This window comes from Vanellus vanellus (assembly GCF_965231255.1).
Source record: "Vanellus vanellus genome assembly, chromosome: Z".
NCBI classification, from domain to species: Eukaryota; Metazoa; Chordata; class Aves; order Charadriiformes; family Charadriidae; genus Vanellus; species Vanellus vanellus.
Genome location: NC_138908.1, coordinates 65,148,815 through 65,173,807, shown reverse-complemented (window position 1 = coordinate 65,173,807; position 24,993 = coordinate 65,148,815). Strand labels below are relative to the sequence as shown.

General features: G+C 35.7%; 1 protein-coding gene across 1 annotated transcript in view; it reads left to right on the top strand.

Annotated features, from left to right (window-relative positions):
* The window catches only part of CWC27 (CWC27 spliceosome associated cyclophilin), a 127,156-nt gene that overhangs the window by 86,896 nt on the left and 15,267 nt on the right, over nucleotides 1-24,993 (top strand). The window contains exons 11-13 of the mRNA XM_082497731.1: nucleotides 1,254-1,351; nucleotides 17,806-17,915; nucleotides 20,726-20,829. Of these exons, the coding sequence (XP_082353857.1) occupies nucleotides 1,254-1,351; nucleotides 17,806-17,915; nucleotides 20,726-20,829 (312 nt within the window). The remainder of the gene's footprint in view (nucleotides 1-1,253; nucleotides 1,352-17,805; nucleotides 17,916-20,725; nucleotides 20,830-24,993) is intronic.

Below are 24,993 nucleotides of genomic sequence, written 5' to 3'. Positions count from 1 at the left end.
TGGAAAATTAAGAGCTACTGCTGTAGTTGATTGTTTGAATACCTTTACAGTGGCAGTCTTCTTTTTCTAGTGCTTTGCACAAGCTCTTTATTTGTGCATACATAGAAATGAAAATGAAGTTCAAAAGAAGTCATCACCTCCCAATTTCAAGTCATCACTTTAAAAAGGCTGTTGTGTTGTAAGTAATGGTATTACAGATGAGAACTCAGGTACATAAAACAGCTGCAGGGAGATGTTTGCATGCCATGTTGCTGCATTGTAATAATTTCTGCTATTCATTGACTATGATGAATACTAAATCAATGAGAACGTAATATTTGGGGGGGGAAGGTATGAAATACAGATTCTAACACAAGAAAAATTTGAGGCGGTTATTATTCTTTTCCATTGGTAACCATTAGACTGGCATAAATAGGCACAAGCTGAAATTCAAGGAATTCCACTTAAACATACACAAGAGCTTTTTTGCATTGAGGGAGGTCAAGCAGTGGTTGCCCAGACAGGTTTTGGAGTCTCCATCTTTGGATATTGAAAACCTGACTGGACCATGCTCTTAGCAACCTACTCTGGCGCTGCTTTGAGCAGGGAAGCTGGATTGGCTGATCTTCAGAGGTGCCTTCCAGCTTGTGATTCTATGAAGACAGGTATTTCATTTGATATTATCATTGTCATAATGACTTATAAATTTTGTTATTTTCTTTCTGGTGTTGTCACCTGATTATTTTTTTTAACATTTGTAAAATGAAATTAATTTTCTTATGTAATAATTTACTCTCACATACATATCGTGTCTTTGCCACAACTACTACAGTAAGAACTATATTGCATCTAAGAAATCCAGGATGCTAAGACTTACTACATCAGTAAACGGAATTTTATAACACATGTAATATTTATTTGGCAGTGCCTCTGTTTCAAATTCTATTTGTGTGGTTCTCATGGTTAAATATTATAATGTTAAATTAAAAATACAAATGAGGGTTCTTTGTTTTATTATTCATGTCCGTGACATATTTCTAGTGCGGTCTTAAAAGTAAGTCATCTGTTTGGTTCTTTTGTTGTCACTGCTAATGAAAATAGGAGCTTTCTTAGGTTCTAATTGATTTTTAAGCTGTGTTCCTAGCATCAGTGAGCCAGTACATTCCCTTTGTTTGTATCAGAGATTTACTGCCCATTAACTTTGATTCTGTTTCTCCTGAGTGGATTTACATTCCCAGAAGATTAAAATCTTGTAAATATTTTTTGCTCTGCAGTGAGGAGCTACGGAAAGAAGCGCGACAGCTGAAACGTGAACTGCTGGAAGCAAAGCAGAAGAAAGAAGAAAGAGCTTTAAAACCCAAAGAAAAGGAAGGTAAGAGTATATTATAGCAGGTGGTGTGTAGATCTCCATTTAACATTACAGTTTTAAAGTTTTTTAGTAGTTTTGTGGTTCATGTGGATAAATGTGGACACTATATTGTTGAAATGTAGATGTTTTTTTTTCCAAGAAAATTAGTTTTCCTTTGGAATGTTAGTAACGTAAGGATGCCAGTATATGAATAAATTGTACAGGTAGTGCTCGTTCTTTCAAACAAGGTAGTTTTGTCTTTCCAAACATTCTTTAGTTACATCTATGTAGTTGAGCAAACTTCTGGGTTTGAAATATCATGCCATATGTTTTAATTCTGTGGTGGGGACATACCTGTTCTGACCTCTGACTTGGAAAGTCATCTTGACATTCCGACTTGGAAAGGTACTGAAGTCCAGATGGTTAACTCTGAACTCAAAACTGCTGATTTCAAACTTTTGTGCATCTTATGACACTCAAATTCAGGAAGTCAGTTCCATGTTTATTTTCCATAAGCCTTAGAAAAATGGGATCTTCAGATGCTCACTTCTTTTTCAGACAAATTTTATAGTCTATTTCTTTATAAATATGCATAAATTGCTAAGTTTATAATAGTATGTAAGGTGCGTGTTGTAGTGCTGAACAGAAGACAAAAAAAGGGCTGTTTTTTAAGTACTCCGGAGTTGCAAGACACATTTTTGGACTGGATTCTTGACCCGGTTCCAATATCGTAAGAAATCTGGAAGAAAATATAAAGTTATTCAGAAAAAATTCCAGATGACACACAATTTAGAAGAGTGGTAGAAAGTATAGTATCGTTTTTACAAAAATTCATGGACGCTCTTGAATAACAGGTGAGCTTTGTCAGCAGCCAGTTTGGCATAATAACATTATCTTGAACTTGTATATGAAACCTAGCATGAAATTTTACAAAGTAGTGGCTCTGAAAAAGTTCTAGGAATCATGCTCAATCAGTGAATGAATATAAGCTCTCATTGGCAAGATAATGAATGCTGTCATTGGCCATGTAAAGACAGAACTGCAAGTAGAAGTGTAGAAAAGGTAAAGAGTAGTCCTTGTGTACATGTATGATAAATTATATTGAATAGTGCCTTGTATGGCAGTTGTAATACTATCACTTAAACATTATCCCTGGTGCCAGTTAAGTCAGAGGAATTATTGTGGAGTAATATCAGTAAATCCATCGTTATGGTGACAGAGTAAGGTAATATTTGGGCAATACTTATAGTTACTACTATGGTACAGTTTCTAAGCATCCTTTTTATTCAAGGAAAGGGAGCTTGTATACCAGGGTTGTTGGGTTTTTTACTTTCTTTGAAATAAATAGCAGGTAGGACATAAACCTGTTGAAAATCTGTAGGTAGCAGCTAATGGTGAAAATAATCTTGAATAATCTTGGTTTTCCTTTTTGTGATTACTGTCAGAGCACAGGAACTGTTCCAGTACCTGTTGAGAAAGATATATGGCAGGAAAGAACTTATTCAACAAGTTCTTGGAGTACCTAACTAAAAATTCTAAAATTAAACATGTTCTAAAACTTAAGACAAAATGAAAAAGACATTAAATGAGATGCAAATTGTGAAGGGCAAAATGATTAATGAAAATATAGTAACAGCAGGTGAACGAGCAAGAAGAGAGTTGGTTGTCTTTGGCTAAACGAAGAGGAAATAAGCTTGAATGCTTCTTTTCACTCTGTCTTTAGCGTAGCAGTCAACTTTGATCATATGGTTTCATATGATCAGTGACATAGAAGGAAGCACTCAAGTACATAACAAGCAACTAGAGATGACTTAGATAAATTAGGTGCATTAAAATCATTTTAACTTGATGGCATTCACTGAAGCATATTAGGGAGTTGGATAAAGCAGTCCCAGAGATGTTAAGATTAAAAATGTTAACAAAATGCTTTAAGAGAATTGTCTGTAATCAGACTGGAAAGCAGGATTCCTGGGAATCTGTTTATTAGTGATCTGGAGAAAATTACAGATTACCTTTACTAACTTTGCAGACTGAAAAATATATGGGACACAGAAGGGGAAGAAACTTAGGTGCTAAGGTTGCATTTTCCTGTGTAGTTGTTAAAGCGAAGAGCTGAGTGGCTCACTCTCTTCCCTTCCACTAGTCCATGTTGGAGCTTTTACTGGTATGATTCAGTTTAAATTGGAATAAGTGTTCCCTTTTCTCTTTGGTAGGATAGTTTTGTGCTGAGTTGATAGATTGAGTCAGTTCATAGAAGTTAAAAGCCAGGTCAAGGTAAACAAAATATGTTTACCTTGGGAGATCAGAGAAGAAAGATTATTATAGTAAGTGGTTTGTATCTCTCTCACAAATGGAGTTTCACAAACACGAGATGTTATGTAGCGCTTAGGCACCTTAAAATCTCGGAAACATGATACGTAGAAAGCTGAGAGCAAGTTGATAGTGCCATGCTATTGAAAAAGAGTAAAGTGTACTGTAAAAGGTATTAAATGGTCTGTTGTATGCAAGACAGATTCATTTTCTATTCAGCCTGAGCAGGTCTTCAGCCTGAATCCTTTGCCCAGTTTTGTCAATTGCATTTGAAAAAAAGATATGAGGCATCTTAAACGAGCACAGAGGGGAGCAACAAAGGTTATTGATGATCTGGAAAGCATATTTGAAGATTGTAAGAATGGGGGCTTTTTAGTTTAGAGAAGAAATGACTGTGTAAAAGAAGACACACTAGTGATCATCAAGAATGTTAAATGCTACCATGGAGGGGAAATTATTCTATGTAATAGAGATAATAGCCTTTAATTGCAGCTAAAGAGGTTTAGGTTAAATGTTAGGGAAAACTTGCTAAAGATAAGTATTGGCATAGATGACCTACAAAGTGGAACTTTTCAGTAGCAGATTAGGCAAATACTTCTTAGACTCATGTAGAAAAGGTTGATCCAGCCTTTTGGGAGGCATGGGCTGTTTTTCAAGATTCTGTGAAGCAGAACTTATTCAAAAGAAAGGTAAGATGTGATCCTGAAGAAAGTCTTGATGGGGAGGAGAAACTAAGCATCTCGTTAATGGTGATAGTAGTTAGGTGGAAGCATTACCAAACACACTGTATTTACCATCACTGTGAGTCTTTAAATCAAGCAGTTAAAATAAAGGCTTAGTTGTAGGTCTGCCAAAATAATTCAGTAAGTCAGTTCTCTCTTTGCATTTTGCATTCTCTTCAAATAGCTTATTCTGATATCTAGTAAGTTGTTTTGTCTATAGCCTGGAAAGACAAAGTCAATGTCCTAGTTTCCCTTTTTGAGGAGGTCTTGTACAAAGAAATGTAATTCACTGTACGATCAAAGGAATGAAAAATTTTTCTGATGGTAGAGAATCTACCATTACAAAATCTGCACCCAAAGAATAAATGTAAAAAACTCATTAAACGTATTTGATATGGTCTTGAAGGAGAGGAAACTGTTCCTACCTTTAGCTAGAATGAACATGTAGCGCTTAAAGGTGATGCCTGAAAGGCAGGTGGGAGATTTACTGTATAATTGGCATATAGTTTGGATTATAAAGGATTTTGGATTAAATATAAGAACAACTTTAATTAAGAGATGACTTTGTGACACCAGACATTTAAAAGTGATCAAAACACCATTGTGAAATATCAGAATTTACTGACCATTACAACATGGTCTTTTCATTAGACATTTAATTGAAAAATCCATTAACGGTCCTCTGTCTAGCTGTGGATGCATATTGACACTGGTATCATAAAATAGCCATAAAGTTGTCATAAATACCATGTATTTTAACTTAATAATGTAGTGAAACCAATCTAACAAATTTAAAAATCTTAATAATTTCTCAATCGGGGAAAGCATGTAAACAAAATACGTAGTTGTGATCATATTCTCTCCTGTGAATAGCTGCTTTTGCCAAAAGGGATGGCACTGTAGGATAAACACAAATCTCAAAAACTTTTGAGAAAAGGTTTTGTTTATAAATTAATAAAATTTGTAATCATCCATTCCTGCTTCTAAGGGATTTCTGTGGCATCTAATAAAATCCATATATTAATAGCTAGGTAAATAATCAAAACTTACTTTTTTGGTTTTCTTCATCCATGTTTTAATATTTTTTATAAGTCCTTTTCTAGCTCTCAGTTTGGATATTTTTTCAGAGCCAGCAGCAATCAAAAAAGCACAAGGTAGAGATTCAAGCTTAAGTAAATTGTTTTAATCTCTCCTTTAAAGTTTAGAGTCAGATTGTCTTTGCTAATTTATTAGGACAACAGTTCACTTGTCAAAATTCAGACTAAGAGGGAGGAACTGAGCTTTTAAGTAAAAGACAGATTTTAAAATACAGGGTGTCTTTTGCAGCATTTTACAGGTCACATTGTGTATGTCATTTGAAGTTTCATTTACTGTCTTTAGTTAGTGGATTATTGTCATGGTTTAATCCCATCTAGCAACTACGCATCACGTAGCTGCTAGCTGAAATTCACCCCCTTGGTGGGATGGGGGAAAAAATCAGAAGAATAAAAGTGAGAAAGCTTGTGGGTTGAGATAAAGACAGTGTAATCAGTAAAGCAAAAAAGCCACACATGCAAGCAAAGCAGAACAAGGAGTTCAATCAGTGCTTCCCACGGGCGGCAGGTGTTCAGCCATCTCCAGGAAAGCAGGGCTACATCACACGTAATGGTTACTACAGAAGACAGAACACCGTAACTCCAAACATCCCCCCCCTTCCTTCTTCTTCTCCCAGCTTTATATAATCAGCATGACATCACATGGTATGGAACATCCCTTTGGTCAGTTGGGGTCAGATGTCCCACCTGTGTCTTCTCCCAGCTTTTGGTGCACTCCCAGTCCACTCGCTGGCAAGGTGGTGTGAGGAGCATAAAAGGCCTTGACTGCTTTGCAATAACCAGAAACATTAGTATGTTATCGATATCATTCTCATCCCAAATCCAAAACACAGCACTATACCAGCTGAAAGCAAGAGAGTCAACTCCATCCCAGCTGAAACCATGACAATTATTTGGTAAAGAAGTAGATTTTTTTAGTAAGTAAACTTACTGTCTCAATTTGTTTAATAAGGAAGCTTTTTGTCTTTACGGAATGAAGAATTACAAAAGCATATTCTGTGCCTTGGGATGCTGGGTCCACATTTGTGGTATACAGGAAAAACTAGGATACTAGAAACACATTTTCCATATTTCAGGGAAAAGGAAAGTGTTTCAGTTTTCCTATTTAAAAGTAAATAAAATGTGTCAAAGTGTCAGCTACACAAGAATCCACCTAACATTCTCAAACATTAACACTTGATGATTAGTGGTGGAGGACGCAGAGAAGGCAGAGTTACTGAATGCCTTCTTTTCTTCGGTCTTCACTGCTGAAGCTGTCCCTCATGAATCCCACACTCTGAAGGCAAAGGGGAAGGTCTGGAGAGTGGAAGATTTTCCCTCAGTTGAGGAGGACCGTGTCAGAGACCACTTGGCCAAGCTGGACATTCACAAGTTCATGGGCCCTGATGGCATGCGTCCGCGAGTGCTGAGAGAGCTGGCGGATATTATTGCTAGACCACTCTCCATCGTCTTTGAACGGTCATGGAGAACAGGAGAGGTGCCTGAGGACTGGAGGAAAGCCGACATCACTCCAATCTTCAAAAAAGGCAAGAAGGAGGACCCAGGGAACTACAGACCAGTTAGTCTAACCTCTGTTCCTGGGAAGGTAATGGAGCCACTCATTCTGGATGTCACCTCCAAACACGTTGAGGAACAGGAAGTTATTGGAAGTGGTCAACATGGATTTACCAAGGGTAAATCATGCTTGACCAATCTGATAGCTTTCTATGATGTTATAACTGGTTGGCTGGATGAGGGGAAAGTCGTGGATGTCATCTACCTTGACTTTAGCAAGGCTTTTGACACTGTCTCCCATAACATCCTCATTAGGAAGCTGAGGAAGTATGGGCTAGATGAGGTGACAGCGAGGTGGATTGAGAGTTGGCTGCGGGACAGAACTCAGAGGGTTGTGATCAGCGGCATAGAGTCTAGTTGGAGACCTGTAACCAGTGGTGTCCCCCAGGGGTCAATACTTGGTCCAGTTTTGTTTAATATATTCATTAATGACCTGGATGAGGGGACAGAGTGTATCCTCAGCAAGTTTGCTGATGATACCAAACCAGGTGGGGTGGCTGACACCCCAGAGGGCCGTGCTGCCATCCAGCGTGACCTGGACAGGCTGGAGAGCTGGGCAGAGAAGAACCTAATGAGGTTCAACAAAACCAAGTGCAAGGTCCTGCACCTGGGGAGGAAGAATGCTAGGCACCAGTATAGGTTAGGGGCGGACCTGCTGGGAAGTAGCTCGGAGGAGAAGGATCTGGGGGTTGTGGTAGACAGTAAATTATCCATGACCCAGCAATGTGCCCTTGTTGCCAAAAAAGCCAATGGAATCCTGGGCTGCATAGGGAAGAGTGTGGCCAGTAGGTCGAGAGAGGTCATTCTCCCCCTCTACTCTGCACTGGTGAGGCCACAACTGGAATACTGTGTCCAGTTTTGGGCTCCCCAGTTCAAGAGGGACAGGGCACTGCTGGAGCGAGTCCAGCGAAGGGCAACTAAGATGATTAAGGGATTGGAGCATCTCCCTTATGAGGAAAGGCTGAGAGAGCTGGGACTCTTTAGCCTGGAGAAGAGAAGGCTGAGGGGAGACCTTATTATGGCGTACAAGTATCTAAAGGGTGGGTTGAAGGAGGATGGAGCCAGGCTCTTTTCAATGGTTCCAAGTAACAGGACGAGGGGCAATGGGCACAAGTTAGAACACAGGAAGTTCTGTTCAAATACACGGAAACAGTTCTTTACGGTTCAGGTGCCAGAGCCCTGGCACAGGCTGCCCAGGGAGGTTGTGGAGTCCCCTTCCCTGGAGATTTTCAAGCCCCGCCTGGATGCAGTCCTGAGTAATGTGCTCTGGGCAATCCTGCTTTAGCAGGGGAGTTGGACTAGATGATCTCTAGAGGTCCCTTCCAACTCTGATAATTCTGTGATTCTGTGATTCTGTGATTAAATAACATGCTTATATTATTTTTAATGAAAAAATAATTAGGTGCTGCAACTAATATTTTCATGTTGGCAGCCTTTGTCTGACTTAGCTGATGTCAAAAAGTATCAAAATGCTAGCAGCATCAACTGGCACTTGCTAAATATATCTTCCTATAACGCTGTCTGTCTGATTAGTTACTATAATTTATATAAAATTTGTTAGTATGAAGTTTAAAATGGTCAGTTTTCACTTCTCGATTCTACCCACTGCATTTTAGAAATCAATCTCCAGATGTCCTTGACAAGCCTATCAATTTGTTGTCATTTGAATAGTACAGAATTTCTCACCTCTATGGAAAGAACAGGTACAGTTGCACGATAGATAAGTTTCTGGTAGAGAATGAAAGAACTTGCAGATTTCAAGAATACTTGTGCAGAGGTGAGATTTTAACAGGAATTTTAAGTAAAAGGGTACATCTACATTAGTGTTTTACCACAGACCAGATGTGCACTTTTGGATAAAGCCATGCTGGAATATTCATTCCAGGAGCACACCTGATGAACTCCAACTGGTAGTCTAAATAGAACAACCCCCAAAATATATAGTGAGTGTATCAGGGCCTCAGCATAACATTTTAGGTCCTGTTTCATAGTGTTGTTGGTTAATGTGGAAGTAGCTAACTTTTTCCTTCCTTTTGTGAATTTCAACATTGTAACTAGAGATGACTCAAAGACACAAAAGTGATCCAGAGCTAACTGCCTAAATTTTTAAAAAGTTTGAGTCTGTTTGCACTTATGACAAAGCTTTTATTTTCACCATGGTTCACATGGAGCTAAAAGCGGTTTTCTCAAGTTTCCCTTTTTCACTCTAGCCAGGTACACTTATTTTTTCTCTAAAGTCTGTTACAACATTTCAGTTCTGAAGCATCAGCTTTGAAGAGGATACAGGTTAAAATTTAAAATATATGTTAGAAAGATTAAGTAGCAGCTTGTGACTGCTAACCTAATAATATTGCTGTATTGTAGTGATGTTGTAATAGTAATTTGAGAAGCATAATTTTATTGGGCAAAGGCCTTGAAACTTTCTTAATAATATTAACTGAGGAAACACTTAAAGTTGTAAATATTTGTAAGTTTTTATAAAATTAGCATGGAGGTTTATCTTAAACTTCACTGTGTAATGTCACCTCGCTATATTGTACTTTGGTTGCTGTGTTATCAAAATTGAAACAGAACTGAGCATTTACACTGGATCTTACAACTATTGGAAGGACATTGTTAGAAAACTATGAATTTATTAATCGTCAAAAAACAAAAGTCAGTGTCACTAAGTACCAGATTCTAGTACAGGAAGTAGTAGATTGGAGGAGGGAAGAAAAGGTATGGAAAATGTCATTGAAAATAAATTGAGAGTCATGTTAGGATGTTAAAAGGTTATTTCCTTAGTATTAAGGAAAGTAATTTCATGCAGAAATTCATAAAATAAAGAAATTGGGAAAGCCACAATAGTGAAAGCTATTTCAGCTTTGTACTAGAAAACAAACTGAACATGCATTTACATTGTGGTGTAGCTGTGATTGTGTGGTTGTTGCTACAAAGGCATAAACTGTAAAGCACAGTTGTATCTTTGCACTCAGTTCCAAGTATTGTACCACCAGAAAAGATACTGAACAATTGGATACAAATGGACAAAAAAAACCCCAAACTAGCAGAAGACTAGGTGAACTAATTCATTAGTAGATACTTGAAGATATGTCTAATTTAGGTAGGGAGTGGGATGGAAGGGTGGAATCTAAAGTATTTAAAGATGGCAGTAGGAAGGAATGAAGGATGCCTTTACTGTGCAACAGCCATTCACAACTGAAGAATAAGAGAAGAGACTTTAGAAACACCTCGGTTTTAATATAATAAAATCTAATAGCAGTAAAACATTGTTGTGCTTGAGCAAGTAGTTTTGCCCTAAAGTTAAACACATTTATTGTATCTCACTTAGTTCACTTAGTCATTTTTTGTTTATTGGCCTGAATTTTCGTCAATGCAATAGAGCTGTCAACATGCTAAATTTATAACAGTTTACCTATTCCATATATTCATTACATATAAGAAATTGCATATATTTAAAACAGCCTACTATGAGGAAATGAATGTGTATGTAGCAGGAGATTTTTCCATTGTTCTCTGCCTGTCCTCTTGGGGAATGTGGGGTGGAGAGTGAGTTGTGTCATGCTGTATCAGGTATGTCTATGCAGATGGTGCAGACACTTGCACAGTGTCTGCCTATGCTCTGAGCTGGCTGCATTAGGAAAAAATGTTCGTTCAGAGACTATGTAGCTGCACTAATATGATTCTGTGCTTGATTAATAAACATTGCGTCTCAACCAAAACTTGCAACTGTAGTGGGAGAAATTCACTGAAGACCACAGAACTGTGAGATTAAGGCTTAGGTCATACTGGACTTTTTGCAGTATCAGGGCTAATCCTGAGAGGACGCTACTGAATGGGTGGCAACACGACACATCGACTTTACGTCCACTGGCAGATCTTTATTAGTATTGGTATCACATTTAGTATCACTACTTCAAATTGTTCATGTAACATATTATGCCTACCTAATTTTTTTCTTCGTTCAGAGATTAGAGTGATTAAGGAAGACTGGGGAGTGAAAATTTAAGTGTTTACAGTGTTTCAAGAGGACAGAGAAAAAAACTAATTCCCTCTGTACATGTTTGATTATAACCAGCCTTCCAATTTATGAATAAGATTGTTGACTATGCCAGACTGCTGTCAAGACCTTACTTTAAATAAGATGTTTTTCATTTATGTGACATTTGCTGTAGTGATGCCAGAAATTACATCAAACACTATAATTTGAGTGCTGAATTACTTCAGCATTTTGAAGTACTTAATCAAATATTTGAAAAAGATATACTTTTCAAAGTTCTATAGTGTAAACCTGTGAATAGACTTCAATGAAATTCACTTTAGACGAATACCATCTGCCCAATTGTTTACTTATATGTTGGTTTCAAATAGTAGTAGTATTTAAGAAGTAGTATTTTATTTTTTTCTTGTTAGAACATTTTTCTAAACTATCTGATAATCTGTGGATGATGGAATTTAATAGTCACACATACAAAACCAGAAAAGCTACAAAATACTACAAGCAGAGAAACCTAACAAGTCATGTAAAAAACAACATTCAAGTGTAAGAATTCTAATGAGGCATGAAGTATTTTCTGCTTTAATTGTGGTATGGGAGTCAAACGATTAAAGTGTTTAGAAAACTCTCAAAATCGAGCAAGGATGACAATTTAAGATTATGCTTCGTTTCGGTTTTATTATTAAGTTTGGGTAATGTCAGTGGGACTTAAAGATTTTAAGCTCTGTCTTACATGGAAAGATGCTTTAGTCAGACTAACAGAATTGTGCACCTTTGAGAACATCAAGAAAACAACAAAATCCAAATTTTGGTGGTTTGGGAATTATACAGCATAAATATGTTAAGCATGAACATTTTGCAGCATAAACAGTGTAGCTGCATTGTATCAAAGTATGCCTCTTGAATGTGTCACTTTTGCAAACCTTTATGTTTTCTTCCACATTTTACGTTTTTTTTTCTCATTTAATCTCATAAAATAATACCCAGGATCACTATTCAGTGTCTTTCCTGCTAAAATGAATGTTTTTTTCCTCTTGTCTCTCTGTCTGCAAAAGAAAAGAGGACAAAAACCTCACTGTAAGCCAGCTTTGATTTTAGTAGTAGTCTTCAGCATGTGCTCAAAATCAACTGACATTAGGCAATTAAACACTTTTTAGACTGGGGCTGTGTGCCTAGAAGCTACAAAAGTTCAAAAAAGAGTCATTATAAACTTCCAGTGTTGTGTATTAAAGTTTACACTGTTTTACAAGTCAGTGGGCTCCATTCTTTCACAGAACGGTTTTGAGGCTCTAGGAATAAATTCTAAGATTTTGTTATTTGAGCTGGCTAAATGAACTAGTATGTTTGTTCTAGAACTGTTGCTTTTTTCACTGTAGCAAACTGAAAATCCAATACCCAAGTCAACCCTGGAAGCTGATTCGGTAAGCAAGTCTATTCAGTTATTCACAGTTAGTGACCTAACTTGTAAGCAAACAGTGGGTCTTCAGGAACTTAGGCAGGCCAGAGCTATAGTATTAGTAATTGAATACTAGTTAAAGGTGTAAAGAAAGCCATAAGTAGAATTAGTCCTAAACAAACATATACTGGAGAGTATGTTATACATTCTTTCAAGCATAAAACTACTTCATATTGTATTTTCTGGTATATTCATTTTTATACTACTTTACAGTAAATTAATATTTTTATAGACACAGTATTTAATGCTGGAAGAAAATTTTTTCCTGGATTCTGGAAGAAGCATGTTATTTGTCTTAGATCTTAATTATATAAAGCGGCTTTATGTTCTCCATCTGTCACTTCTGAAAGGAATTCGATTTTAATTCATGAAATATTAAGGCATATCAGAATTTCTTTTGTAATTCATAAGGGTTTTGTTTGTTTCGGAACAAAAATAGTTTTTCTTTTTAATATTTGAATCTCATGAAAATTTTTAAAATCAGTACTGCACATCTATATAATTCCAGAAGAATGCAATATAAACTGAATATTGATGAATAGCTGGAATTGGAATGTACTGCACAAATACAGGAATGTGTTTTAGGCCTCTTATTTTAATGCACAAAAACATTCAGTCATAACTTCTTTTATTTCAAACAAGGAGTAGTCCAGGGTTTTTCAGGTTTTTGTTTTCTCCTTTGGTATTTGATCTAGCTACACCATTAATTTCTTGACATTACTGTCCAGTAGGTCTTTTATCATATGAAACACATTGTCTGAGCTGCTAAAGAATGCATTTGAGATACTAACGAGAGTTAATGGGTCCACCACATTTAAAACATATACAAATCCTGCTAAATAAACTGAGGTGCCCTTCAATACAGATTTTTTTTTTGTACACTCTCCTCGTTATCTTGCCTTAGCTCTGCATGAACTCATGATTATATATGCAAAGTGCATTACAAGAGTCAATGGGATTACTTTTGTGAAGTTCAGCTTATCAGGAATGTTTTACAATGTAAAATACTTAAGTTGTGTAAAAATCTTTATGCTAGCTGTACCTCATCAAAGAAAAAAACATAAACCAAAATTCTTTCATTGATCCTTGTCAGTACTGTAGGCTCTTTCTTTTTTATGGTGATACTAAAACTTCAGAAACAGCATGTATTTTTCTCTGTCACCATATGTATTGTTTCTACCCTTCTGAAGATTAGTGTTTCTGGTAATACTTTCAGCAAACCGAACTGGTTCTTTTTGCAACAAATGTTTTATGTGCAGCTTCGTTATCCCTTTCTTAAAAAGGAAACAAAATCTCTAGATTTTATAGAGATTCAACCTCCTTTATTACAAGGACAGTCATTATTACAAAGTTTGTCAAGAGTGATCCAGATAATAAAATTATACTGTAACACAGTTCATACTCTGGAAAATTGTATGCATACTGCCAGAAATACATTTGTTTCAAATTGTACCTTATCTGTGACACAATTGGTGTACCTGGTAAGCCAGTGTTACCCCGCCTGCAATGCCAGAAATGAAGCCCGGTCGTTAAGGCCGATACGAATGTCAGCATAAGCAGTGGTCGCACTTTTCTGATCTAGCACAGTCAGCAGGCCTAGAACTCATACCTCTTGGTTTTCGTGAAGCAGAAGATAAAATCCAGTTGCAGTGCCTGAAACAGAGCATGTCTGAGGCAACTTTTGTTCAGTGTTTATTATGCTATTAAATTTACCAGGTGCTTTAGGAATTAAGCTTAAAATTACTTTATCAAGCTTTCTCTCTGTTCCACTTTCTATTTAGGGATTGATCCAAAACCATCCAGATTGCCATTCAGTTCAGTTCAACATCCTTGGGGCATGTTCTCATGTCTTTGTTATACTTCTTCAATTTTGTAGTGAAAAACTGACATCATTTGAACTGTTCCTAATTTAAGTGTGAGCAAAATAAACCCTTCTGTATTTTTTTTTAAATCAATCTCTTCCTTTCTGGTTTAAAGACTTCTGAATCTCCTCCTTAGTTTCAGGCTATCATTGGAAACCCTGTCCCAAAAACAAAGTTTTAGGTTAGATTACACCATCAGGTTGGCATCTGTTACTCCTTAAAGGAACATTTCAGGATAGAAGAATCTGTCTAAAAGAAAATAAATTACTTAAATGCTGAAGTTTTTGTCACAGTAAGATGAAGGTTCTCTTGGCATTAACTCAAACTAGCAGAGGTAAGTGGCAATGTACTTAGAAATTCTGTTAAAAGCACACTAAAGTGTATTTTCAATAAGGAAGGTTGTATTTTTCTTTTTTTTTTCCCCCTTCACCTTCCTTACTAACAGAATGTACACAGCAGCTTGTTAAAACTAAGGCAAAAATCTTTCTTTGCCTGATGCTATTTATGCTTTGTGATGAGAAGCCTTTAGGGCACAAGTGTGCAAGATCCCTGTAACTTAAACTACCATCTTCTGCATCCTGTGATACTTACAAACGGCATTTAATCGTTATTTCACTGCTGTGCATCCATGTCATGTTTCATTCATTTTTGTCTGAATAAATCCTCTTAGATTAAGGAGTTTGTAGCTTAAGTATTTTAATACAAATATGATGATCCTTATACTTCTGCTGGATCAGCAAGGTGGACCTAAGTTTGGCAAGCTTGATGTGAAGGTCAAGTCTATCATACAGTGCTGTGGTTCTTTTTTCCAACTCTATTGCAGAAGATTTGGAGATGCTTTGGGATGCTGACTGGGAGATACAAAGTAGTAGCCAGCAACCTATTTTTACATTTTAAAAGGGGGTTTATATTTTAGAAGGGTTCTTCCCACCAACAAATCTCTCTCCAGATATTTTCTTTTGCTTGCTAATTACCTGAGTTTATTCATGCAGACACAAATAATTTTATCAAAGAATTTCTACTTACCAAAACTGAATATTTTATTTATATTAAAAAATAGACAGTTTGTGACTTTGAAATGATTGATTGGAATTTTCAGAAGTTTTAAAATATGTTAGAAACCCATTGACTTAGGGGCTCTTGGAAATCCTTCCTGTTGCATTACGTGCTTTTACTGTGGAGCAATAGGTTTTAAGATCTCATGGAGAAACACAAGCATGTCTTTAAGTCATTTTAATGAAAGGTGCAGAAATATGATGCATACAAGTGCATAACTGTTTTGGTTGACTCACTCTGAAGTTAGTTCAGGTGGATCTGATTATCTTTTGTCTGACTTATGAAAAGGCTTTCCTAAGAAGCAGAGAGAATGAAGTTGAGGAATAGAAAAACTCTGACAGACAAAGACCCAAGGAAAGGATAATCTCAAGAGAAGGCTTAAACTGAAATGTAAATCATTTATGTTAACAGTAAGTGACAACCATATGAGTGTGATAAAAATACACAAACACACAACTGCAGGGGAATTTAACGTATTTGTATGAGAATTACATTTGAGCTGCACTGGATTAAACTAAAACCTTAGTCAAAAGACAGGTATGACTAAGGATCACATCTTCTTTAAATTCAGCATATGTATATCAAGGTTTGAATCACAGATTTAAATGTTTATGGCCAGCTTGACACTGGCATTTTCATAAGTTTTCAAGAACACTCCAGTTATTTTGCTTGTCATAGATGGGCAAATATCATCGGGTAAAGCATCCCTTTAGGTAAATGTCAACTGAAAGGTTGTTTTCTACAAGAAAGCAGGTGTTTTTCTAGTTCAAGTTATTTATCTAGAGGCTGTTAGTAAAACAAGGCAGTGTGTTGTTTCCACACAGTCAACAAGTTTCAATACACACATTAAACTAGTGTTTTGTCTTCACAAGGGGTTGGTCTTGAATAAAGAATGTCGTTTTTTATTAGTAGAAGAAACTGAGCTGATAGGGGAAAGAGGAAGCTGAGACATTATGATTTGTAGTTTTATACTGTACTTTGTTATTCTCTTCAGTTCAGCTGAAATTATGCTGCATGGGATTTTATGGCAGATTTAACTTCGTTCATTCAGCTATTTAGTCATCCCTAAATATCTGTCTATATGCATTTATCTTTTTTGGTCATTCTAGAAGATGGCTTTTTTCTTTCTTTATCTTGCTAGTACCTGTAGTCCTCTCTTCTTCATTATATCCAGCATGTAAACTGAAAAACAGGAAAAAAACATCTCTGAATGATACTATGTATGTTTGATTGTTTTTCCTTATATTCTTTCAATGCATACATGCAACATATAAATGAAGATGAAAAGGAAATAAGAGATTTTATTTGTAGAAATACATAAGCGAGTATTTTATATGTAGGTACATCATTACAAATTTATTTCTTCTTATTATGAAATGCTATGTTTATAAACTTTATAGAAAACTTCAGGTGAAAGAGAAATTCAGTTTGGAATCAGCAATTTCTTTGTATAGCTGTCAGCAGCCATCTAAAAAAAAAAAAAACAGATATGGGGTTTGATTTAGATTTACAGTTGATCAGGCTGTATATCCTGCAATTTGTTGAAACAATTTCCTCCGTAATTTTTTTCTGTTCATGGTTTGCAATGGACATCTGGAGGTTTTATTCTTCTATTCCTTATCAGCAATAACAATTCTGTAAATATGTCTAAAATAAATTTCAAATCTACTAAATCAATATGTGAAATGTCTTAATGCTATTCAGGAGGAAGAAAACATGAAGGATGGTGTTGATGAATTCTCAAATTGAGATTTTGTCCTGATAAATTATTAATATGCCACAGCTGTGGATATTCTGCAGAGAAGAAACTGTTGAAAAAAGACAAAGGAGAGTAACTGTTGACTAGTCCAGATATTACTTTGTTAGTACAGAGGTTTTTTCCTGATTGACAAGGTGAACTCTGTTTAAAATTAAAATGTTGTGGGTTTTTCCCTATTGCAAGATCAAGGATTTCATTTGTGGCTACTTCAGCTTACAAAACAGGAAAACTGTGAAATTGTCTATAGGCAATATTTGTCTATATTTGTCTACTCTAAAAAATAGTCACGGGATATTAATACACATAACATTTTGGCAGGTCCAAGAAAGATCTTCTGAAATGAAGGTAAACTTATAAAAGAAATTTCAACGGTTTTCATTTCTCACCTTAACATGAGAGTTTTTATTTCTGTTACCCTGATTTCCCTGGCTCCATAGTAAAATAAAATTGAAACAAAAATTTTTGGACTCGTGGTCTGCCCAGTACAGTGTTGTGTTTTTCATTTCAGCAAGTAGCAAATCATTCTACTTGCTGAGAAAGCAGTAAAACTGAAACAATTTATGGAAGTGTTTTGCTTGGTGTTCCAGACGTCACAAACGATCTCCAAAATGATACTAAATCATAAAACCAAATTTAATTTGTTTAACCAAATATGTTTCCTTATTCAGAGGAGGAATCTGCTCCAAACAGTGTTGTTGAAGAGTATCTTCAAGAGAAGAGAAAATATGAAGACAAGCGGAAGCAGCAGCCAAAGAAAGGAGCTTCTCGTGAAGATCAGGTAATTTCGACAAGCTAGGAAAAAAATTCCAGAAAAAGTTCTGGAAATGTCTCTCTCTTCATTTGTGTAAAAATAAAGTTTAAAATCCATTATGTTTCATTTTCCATTAAAGAATCTTTTTATTTATATAAATATATGTATTCTTCAATCCCCTATTTGATTACCCAGGTAGACAGGTAAGTGAGTGTATTTGAAAGTGATATCAGTTTAGTCACTAAAATCTTCCAATAGGAAATGCTACCCACGCAAAGGTATCCTTGATTGCATTTACAAGAGTTTGCATTTCTATACAGTGCTTTTCTTGGCTTTCCAGCTTGGCATAAGATAACACTAGGACAGAAGTTTGCATACTTGGCATCTGTCCAAGCTGTTTTTTTTTTTAACATTTTAAATTGTTTTAAAGAGATTAAATTCATCCACATCATGAACAGAAGTAGTTTTTAACTGCACTGTAAAAAGAAAACCCTTTATAAATATAATTAAAAATATTTTTCAAAATGAGCTAGGATGTATGTAGAATTTAGTATGCAAATATGAGCAAAGTAAAGTTTGATATAAATAGTTTTTTTTTTTCTAAAATAGGAAAGTTTGAAACCGTTGAGTATATGAAGTTGCATGTGAAGTGGAAAATACTATTAACTTAAAATCTGTGCAGTACATCAAAAGCATTGGTTTATAAGTGCATGTCAATTTAGCTACGAAGATGTTCATAATCAACTGTTGAAGCTAGAACAGATTGGAAACTTGAGGCTTAGTAACTTCAAAGCAGTGGTTGGCAAACCTTTATACATGCAGCAAGCTGATTTAGCTCTAAACTAAGAAGTTTATGGAAACTTTGTACATTCAAAAGCCCATTAACTTTGAATCAAAGAGTACAAAAGCTCTGTTGGCAGTGTGGATCAAGGGACTTAAAACCACTTCTAATTAATTTATATCAGCCCTGTCCTGGACATTGTAGAAAAACAAGATGAGATGACAGGGATGTATATTTTAGTAGATCTTAATTTTTATTTGTGTAACCCTGCTAGGAACTATTCAACAATAATTAATCAAGTTCTTTGTAATCCATTTAACTTGTGGAGAGCTTCCTCTAGCCTTGCATCCCTCCTACCTGGTCCTACAGCACAATACCATTTTCCATCCTCTGTACAAGAATTAAAGAGGGGGAAAAATTGTCTCCTTACAATACTAGATACTGGAAGTCCTAATCCACAAGGGTCAGTTTATAAAGTTCCACAGTATGGCATCTAATCACTCACTGCAAAAATGCCTACTAAGATATTTCAAAGTTATTTCTATCACCAGGTTTATTCACACGAATGCTGGCACCACAGAAAATTAGACAAGACACAAGGAATGTGGCTTTGGTTGGTCACAATTTCACATAAAAAGGGTTAGTTTGTTTTCTTCTGATGGCCTAGGCAGAGGTGTGCTGTCTCAGATGTTGCAAGTACGGGGTTTGTTTGCAATAGTATGGAAAGCTATAGAACTTGAATGATTTGCAGGCCCAAATATCTTTGAAATTTTCCTCTCTCCCATCTTAAACAGAAGATTAAACAGAAAATAAAGAAAATAAATGCAAAAAAACCTCCAAAACCTGCCTTTGGCAGTGCTAAAATATGTTTTTGAAAGAATTCAAAAGCCAGGAAACTCCTAAAGTTAAGATTGCTCCCAGAAGGAAATTTGATTCCAGTGAACACTTCTGGTATTTCCTATTTCTGTTTTCTATTCTTGTTTAGTTTTTATTCTTTTAAATTTGAAAAACTTGACCAAACAAAACTAAACAGCCATACAGAGGTGTTTTACAACATAGGTGGCCAACCTATCACCTACAGATCAAATGTAGCCTGCCACATAAATTCAGTCAAGTGCTTATTCCCTGATGCTTTCCTTTCCAGGAATGTCTCAAATATCAGCAAGAAATAAGCTGTGGGCTGTGCAAATTATTCTTACGGTGTGCCCTTTTTTTGAAGGGACCCCTCTCCCATCACAAGGCTCAGGCATACAAATCTTGTATAATCAAAATCTCATTCCAGGTAATCAGAAACAAGACCTGCGGTTTGATTTTCAGGTGTCACCTGAGATTTGGTCACTTCGTTGTAGCTGAAAGGCCAGGCAATGTTAGCTGGAGAATGAAATACCAAATATAAATCAGTGTGACCTTAATGTATGGAGCCTAAGAACTTGTATCTGTAGAATTAATTAAGGTGGTTCATTACATTTGAGTCAAAAGCTTTGAATTTTTTAAAATGTTGGTGCATAATTTAAAAGATCAGCAATTTTAAGTATGTAGATATCAATCAAGCTGGGTCTTCAAAACTTGAATAATCTTTAATTTATACAATGGATTGCTTTATGACAAGAAAATAGGTTCATACGGTAAAATTTGTTGTTGGCAGTCAGTGTCATTTAATCAGCTATTTTATTCTGTAAGTAGCCACAACTTTTTTTTCCTTAAATATGCATTTTGATTTCACCAGGTGTCCAGCCAAGTGTTCTTGCACACCTGCAGGATGCCCTCCCTGCATGCTTTTGCTGCCTTAACATTGCTTGCACATTCTTGCTTGTTCTCTCGATGGGCACTCTCAATGCATTCTTGCTCTCACTCCCCAGCCCCACTCTCCCTGCCTCTGGCTCTCTCATTTGCCTCTCTACAGTGTTTCTTTCAAATTCATAGGAAGGATCTCTCTTCCATCTCATTGTACTAGTTCTCAAAAGAATAATAATAATAATAGTTTAAAGATGCTGTATATGCCTGTTGTTGTGTGTAAGTATATGTAACTTCTCTACAACCATGTATTTAATTTCAGACACTGGCACTGTTGGACCGATTTAAATCAAAGTTAACCCAGGCAATTGAAGAAACTCCTGAAAATGAGGTTTCTGAACCTGAAGTAGATAATGACGAAGGATGGTAAGTTTTTTTGGATTTGGATTTCTGTGTTTACTGGTGGAAATCCTACTGCACTAGCATAGTCTCACTGTTAAGCGTAAATTTAAGGAGTAGCAGAAACACCAAATGTGAAGACAGCTGCTGCAGCAGGAGTCAGCTAAAATTTACTGATTTAGCACTGTGGAAAATAAGGTAAGAGCGTAGAAGACTTTTTGCTTTATGTAGTTTTAAGTCCTACTAAAACTCTGTGTTGGGGGGGTAAGTATTGTAAAGACTGATGAGTGAGATGAAGATAGATGGATAGACTCATCTGAAGTGTGGGGTGACCCCAAGGGAGCAGAGTAGCACTGGAATTGTTAAAGCACTGCAGAAATTATTACATCAACGCCTCCCAGTCAAGGAAGCAACTTGTACCACATTGTCTCATGTTCATCTTCCATCCCAAGAACCCACCTTAGGTAGGGATGGGGATAAAAATCAATATGATTTGAAGTGTGATCTTGAAGTCCTAGACTACAAACTGTTGGATGTTAGTAAAAATATCTGCAGAAAATGTAGGAAAAAAGAAAAAAAAACATAGCAAAAATATTTTGTAGGGACAGGTCATCTTTGTTTATAAGGAGAACAACATAGCTGGTCTAATAAAATACGCTGTCTCTGCCTACAACTTTTTCCTTAGTTGTAGGCATAAGCCATCACAGCTACAGCAAAACTACCACTAAAATAGAAACTTTAACAAAGTTCTTGGTGAGTGTTTTAAGACAACCAAAATTTCTGTATCTCAGATAATGTTAAGTTACCAAGTGAAAATATGTCGGGTGTACCCTTACAATTTTCTTGAAGGCTCTCTTCCTGGGAGAGGTAAACCATTAAGATACCTACCTGCCCCAAAATCTCCAAACAAGCACCAGTAACTAGACCTGAAAAAAACTGAATTACAATAAGGAAAAAAATAAAATATCTGAATGTACATTAGACACCCTTTTTAAATCAAAAATAAATGATTTAACTAAATGTGATTTAAGGATCCTGCATCTGTTTTGAGAGGACTCATACAAAACCGTAAGATAACCATGTTAATGAATTTGTTTTTCTCAGATGAGAAGACAGTTAGCATTGGTAGGAAATGCAGGCTGTCTAAATAACTTAATGATTTTTACTGTCATTCTACAAATGAAAAAGATGTGCGTACTGAAGTGAGAAAAGACACCATAAAAAAGACTGTGAGGGAAGATAATTTATGGAAGGGAAAAAATATTTTTACATCTTCATTCACATTTTTTTTCCACATGTTGATTAATGAAATTCTTCAGCTATCCATAACTTACACATCAAGTTACAGTAAGCTATAATATAAAAATACTTGGGTTTTTATATATTGAATCATAATATATTAGGACTATTTGAAGATACATTACATAAAAATAAATTTTAAAAAAAATGTAGGTGATGAAAGGTAAGCTGAATTGCAAATTCTGAGACCAGTTGTGTTGATGAGACTGAAATTTTAGGTCACTTTTCAACAATTTTCATTTGTTGTTTGTATCATATACATGATGAATCATTGCATATATTTTAATTTAGTAAGATAAAGCTACACAGATTCTGCAGCTTTACCTTCACATCTTCTTGCTTTTCACTGAATCGAGCTGAGACCTCACAAGGAAAATTCGAGGATTTGCAGAAAACTTCAGTCACTTGGACTGGTAGAAAGACTAACACTAGTAGTATAGCACTTAATGTAGAATGTTTGCAGTTTGTAAAACAATGTTTTTACACAAGTAGCATGTAATGAGTGCATTTATTTTTTTAGTGTTTGTTTGTAGGCATTAGTGTAGTCTGCTTTCATCTTAACACATATGTCGGCATTTTCATCACTGAAAATGCACTCAAGTGTTACTAAGTAGTCTATTAAAAATCCTGTGATTCTTTCAAATAATAGCAATTCAGATATTTTGCATATTAATTTATTGATTATATTCTTTTTTTCCTTCTTTTTTTTCCAAGGAAGAACTGAGCATTCCTCATAGCTTCAGAATCTAACCAAACTCTCTCTGTCTCTCTCTCTCTCTCTTATTTATTTATTGTACCTAAGAAGAACGGAACATGGTATTTTAAAATGCAGGTTAGGCTTCTGCAGTGTAAGTTTTCTTTCTGCTTTTAATGTTAATTCCATTATCTGGAAATTCAGCCTTGCTTTCGTTGCTTATATTCTTTGGGTATTTTAAGAGATAGATCAAAACACAAACATCTGGGCTTTGGATTATTGTTTTTGAAACAATAGAGAAAATAATTTCCCAAATCTTGCCCATTTCAGGATAGCTCTTATTTCTGACTTGGTACTATTGTGAGTTTTTTTCTTGTCACTATCTGTTTAGTTGCTTCTTCAAACCACATAGTCTTCTTTCATTATGTCTTTTCGTAGCTCAGGCTCTTTGAGGATGAGGGATAACATACACCATAAATTTTGAGGTCCTAGAATTTCACTGATATTTTGAGATCCTTCTGAGCTACCAATGTACTTCTACATTCTCCCAGAATTATAGAATAGACTATATCAGTTGGAAGGGACCTACAGTGATCAACCTGAACAATTCAGGGCTGACCAAGTTAAAGCATGTTATTTGAAGTGTGCAAGGCCAGGTTGGATGGGGCTTCGAGCAACCTAGTCTAGTGGAAGGTGTCCCTGCCCATGGCAGGGCGGGTAGAACTAGGTGATCTTTACAGTCCCTTCCAAGTCTAACCTTTCTATGATTCTACGGTACTATGATTAAAGGCATTGTCCAACCACCTCTTAAACACTGACAGGCTTAGGGCATCAACCACTTACTTATCTAAGAAGGTCGTTCCAGTGCTTGACCACCCTTTTAGTAAAGAAGTGCTTCCTAATGTCCAGCCTAAACCTCCCTAATTCAAACTTTCCATGAACCTGAAGGGCTGGTCTTGATGTCTGATGTTTTCTTGTCACAGTAATATAACTGGTCTTTTAAAGACTTTTATAGAGTCCGATAACTATCTTTCCTGTTCCTTTCTGAGTAACTACTGGCATCTAATTGGTGATAATTCTTTTCTCTGTAAGTAATTCATACTGAATGAAGGAGTTTTGCAATTTCAGATTAGGAAGTTATATTTTTCTTCAGAAAATAATGTCGCACTCAGAATTGCACTAAAAAGAAGACTTAGAATAATATGAAACTACATAATAAACTAATAATTAACATCATATTATTAATTTTGCAGCACAGTAAATATGCATGTTAATTTTACAGACAGATGAGACAGTATTTTCAAAGAATATACTTTGAAGCTAAATAAATGGTAAAATGTACATGTTACACAAATTGGCTATAAACACAACATTAATAAAGCAATGAAGCCTTCTAAAAGCTATTAATGATTATTAGAATCACTTGGAAAGTTAATTTTTTGGGATAAGAGTTTACATTTTTAGTGTCTTTTTTGTATTGAAATATTTGAGAAAACTATCATGACTTTACATTTTAAGATTCTTTCTTAATTGCAATCTAATCCTCAAAAGACAATAATTCTTTATTTTATTTTTATTAAATATATAATTAGTTTATGGCATATGCATATATGATATGCACAAATTATGAGATTCCTCCAGGCCATTTTGTAGGTCATGATTGCTGTTTTTATGGGAAGTGAAAGCCTGCCAGTATGCTTTGCTGTACTGTCAGGGTGTGTTATCTGAGGTAAAATGATTGCCTCTAAGACATTTTTATGTGTCCACATGAGTGGCCACACATTGAGGTATAATTTTCATTTTCTGTCAAGATAGAAACCATTACCAATTTGTTATGTTTTCTTTTATTTGGCAAACTTCTCTCTGCATATTTGGCTGAGCTGCTGTATTGGCATGGAGCATAGCAGACATTTGGGCACTTTTCAGCAGCATTCTACTTTTTATGCAAGAAAAAAAGAAGAAATATGACTCTATTGTAAACAGTGTGTATGGTGTTTGATAATTATTACCAGATTTTACTGTCTAAGAAGGCATCTGAGGAAGTGTTGTGAAGAGAGCCGAAAAGAAATGCATAATACTAAGTTTTAACATGAAATACCAGAATCTTAGCTGAGACATTCTCTTGCAAACTCTACCGCTATGTGAGAACGATTATGTATGTATCTGTCTGCAGCAATCAAAATCGAATTTCCCCTACA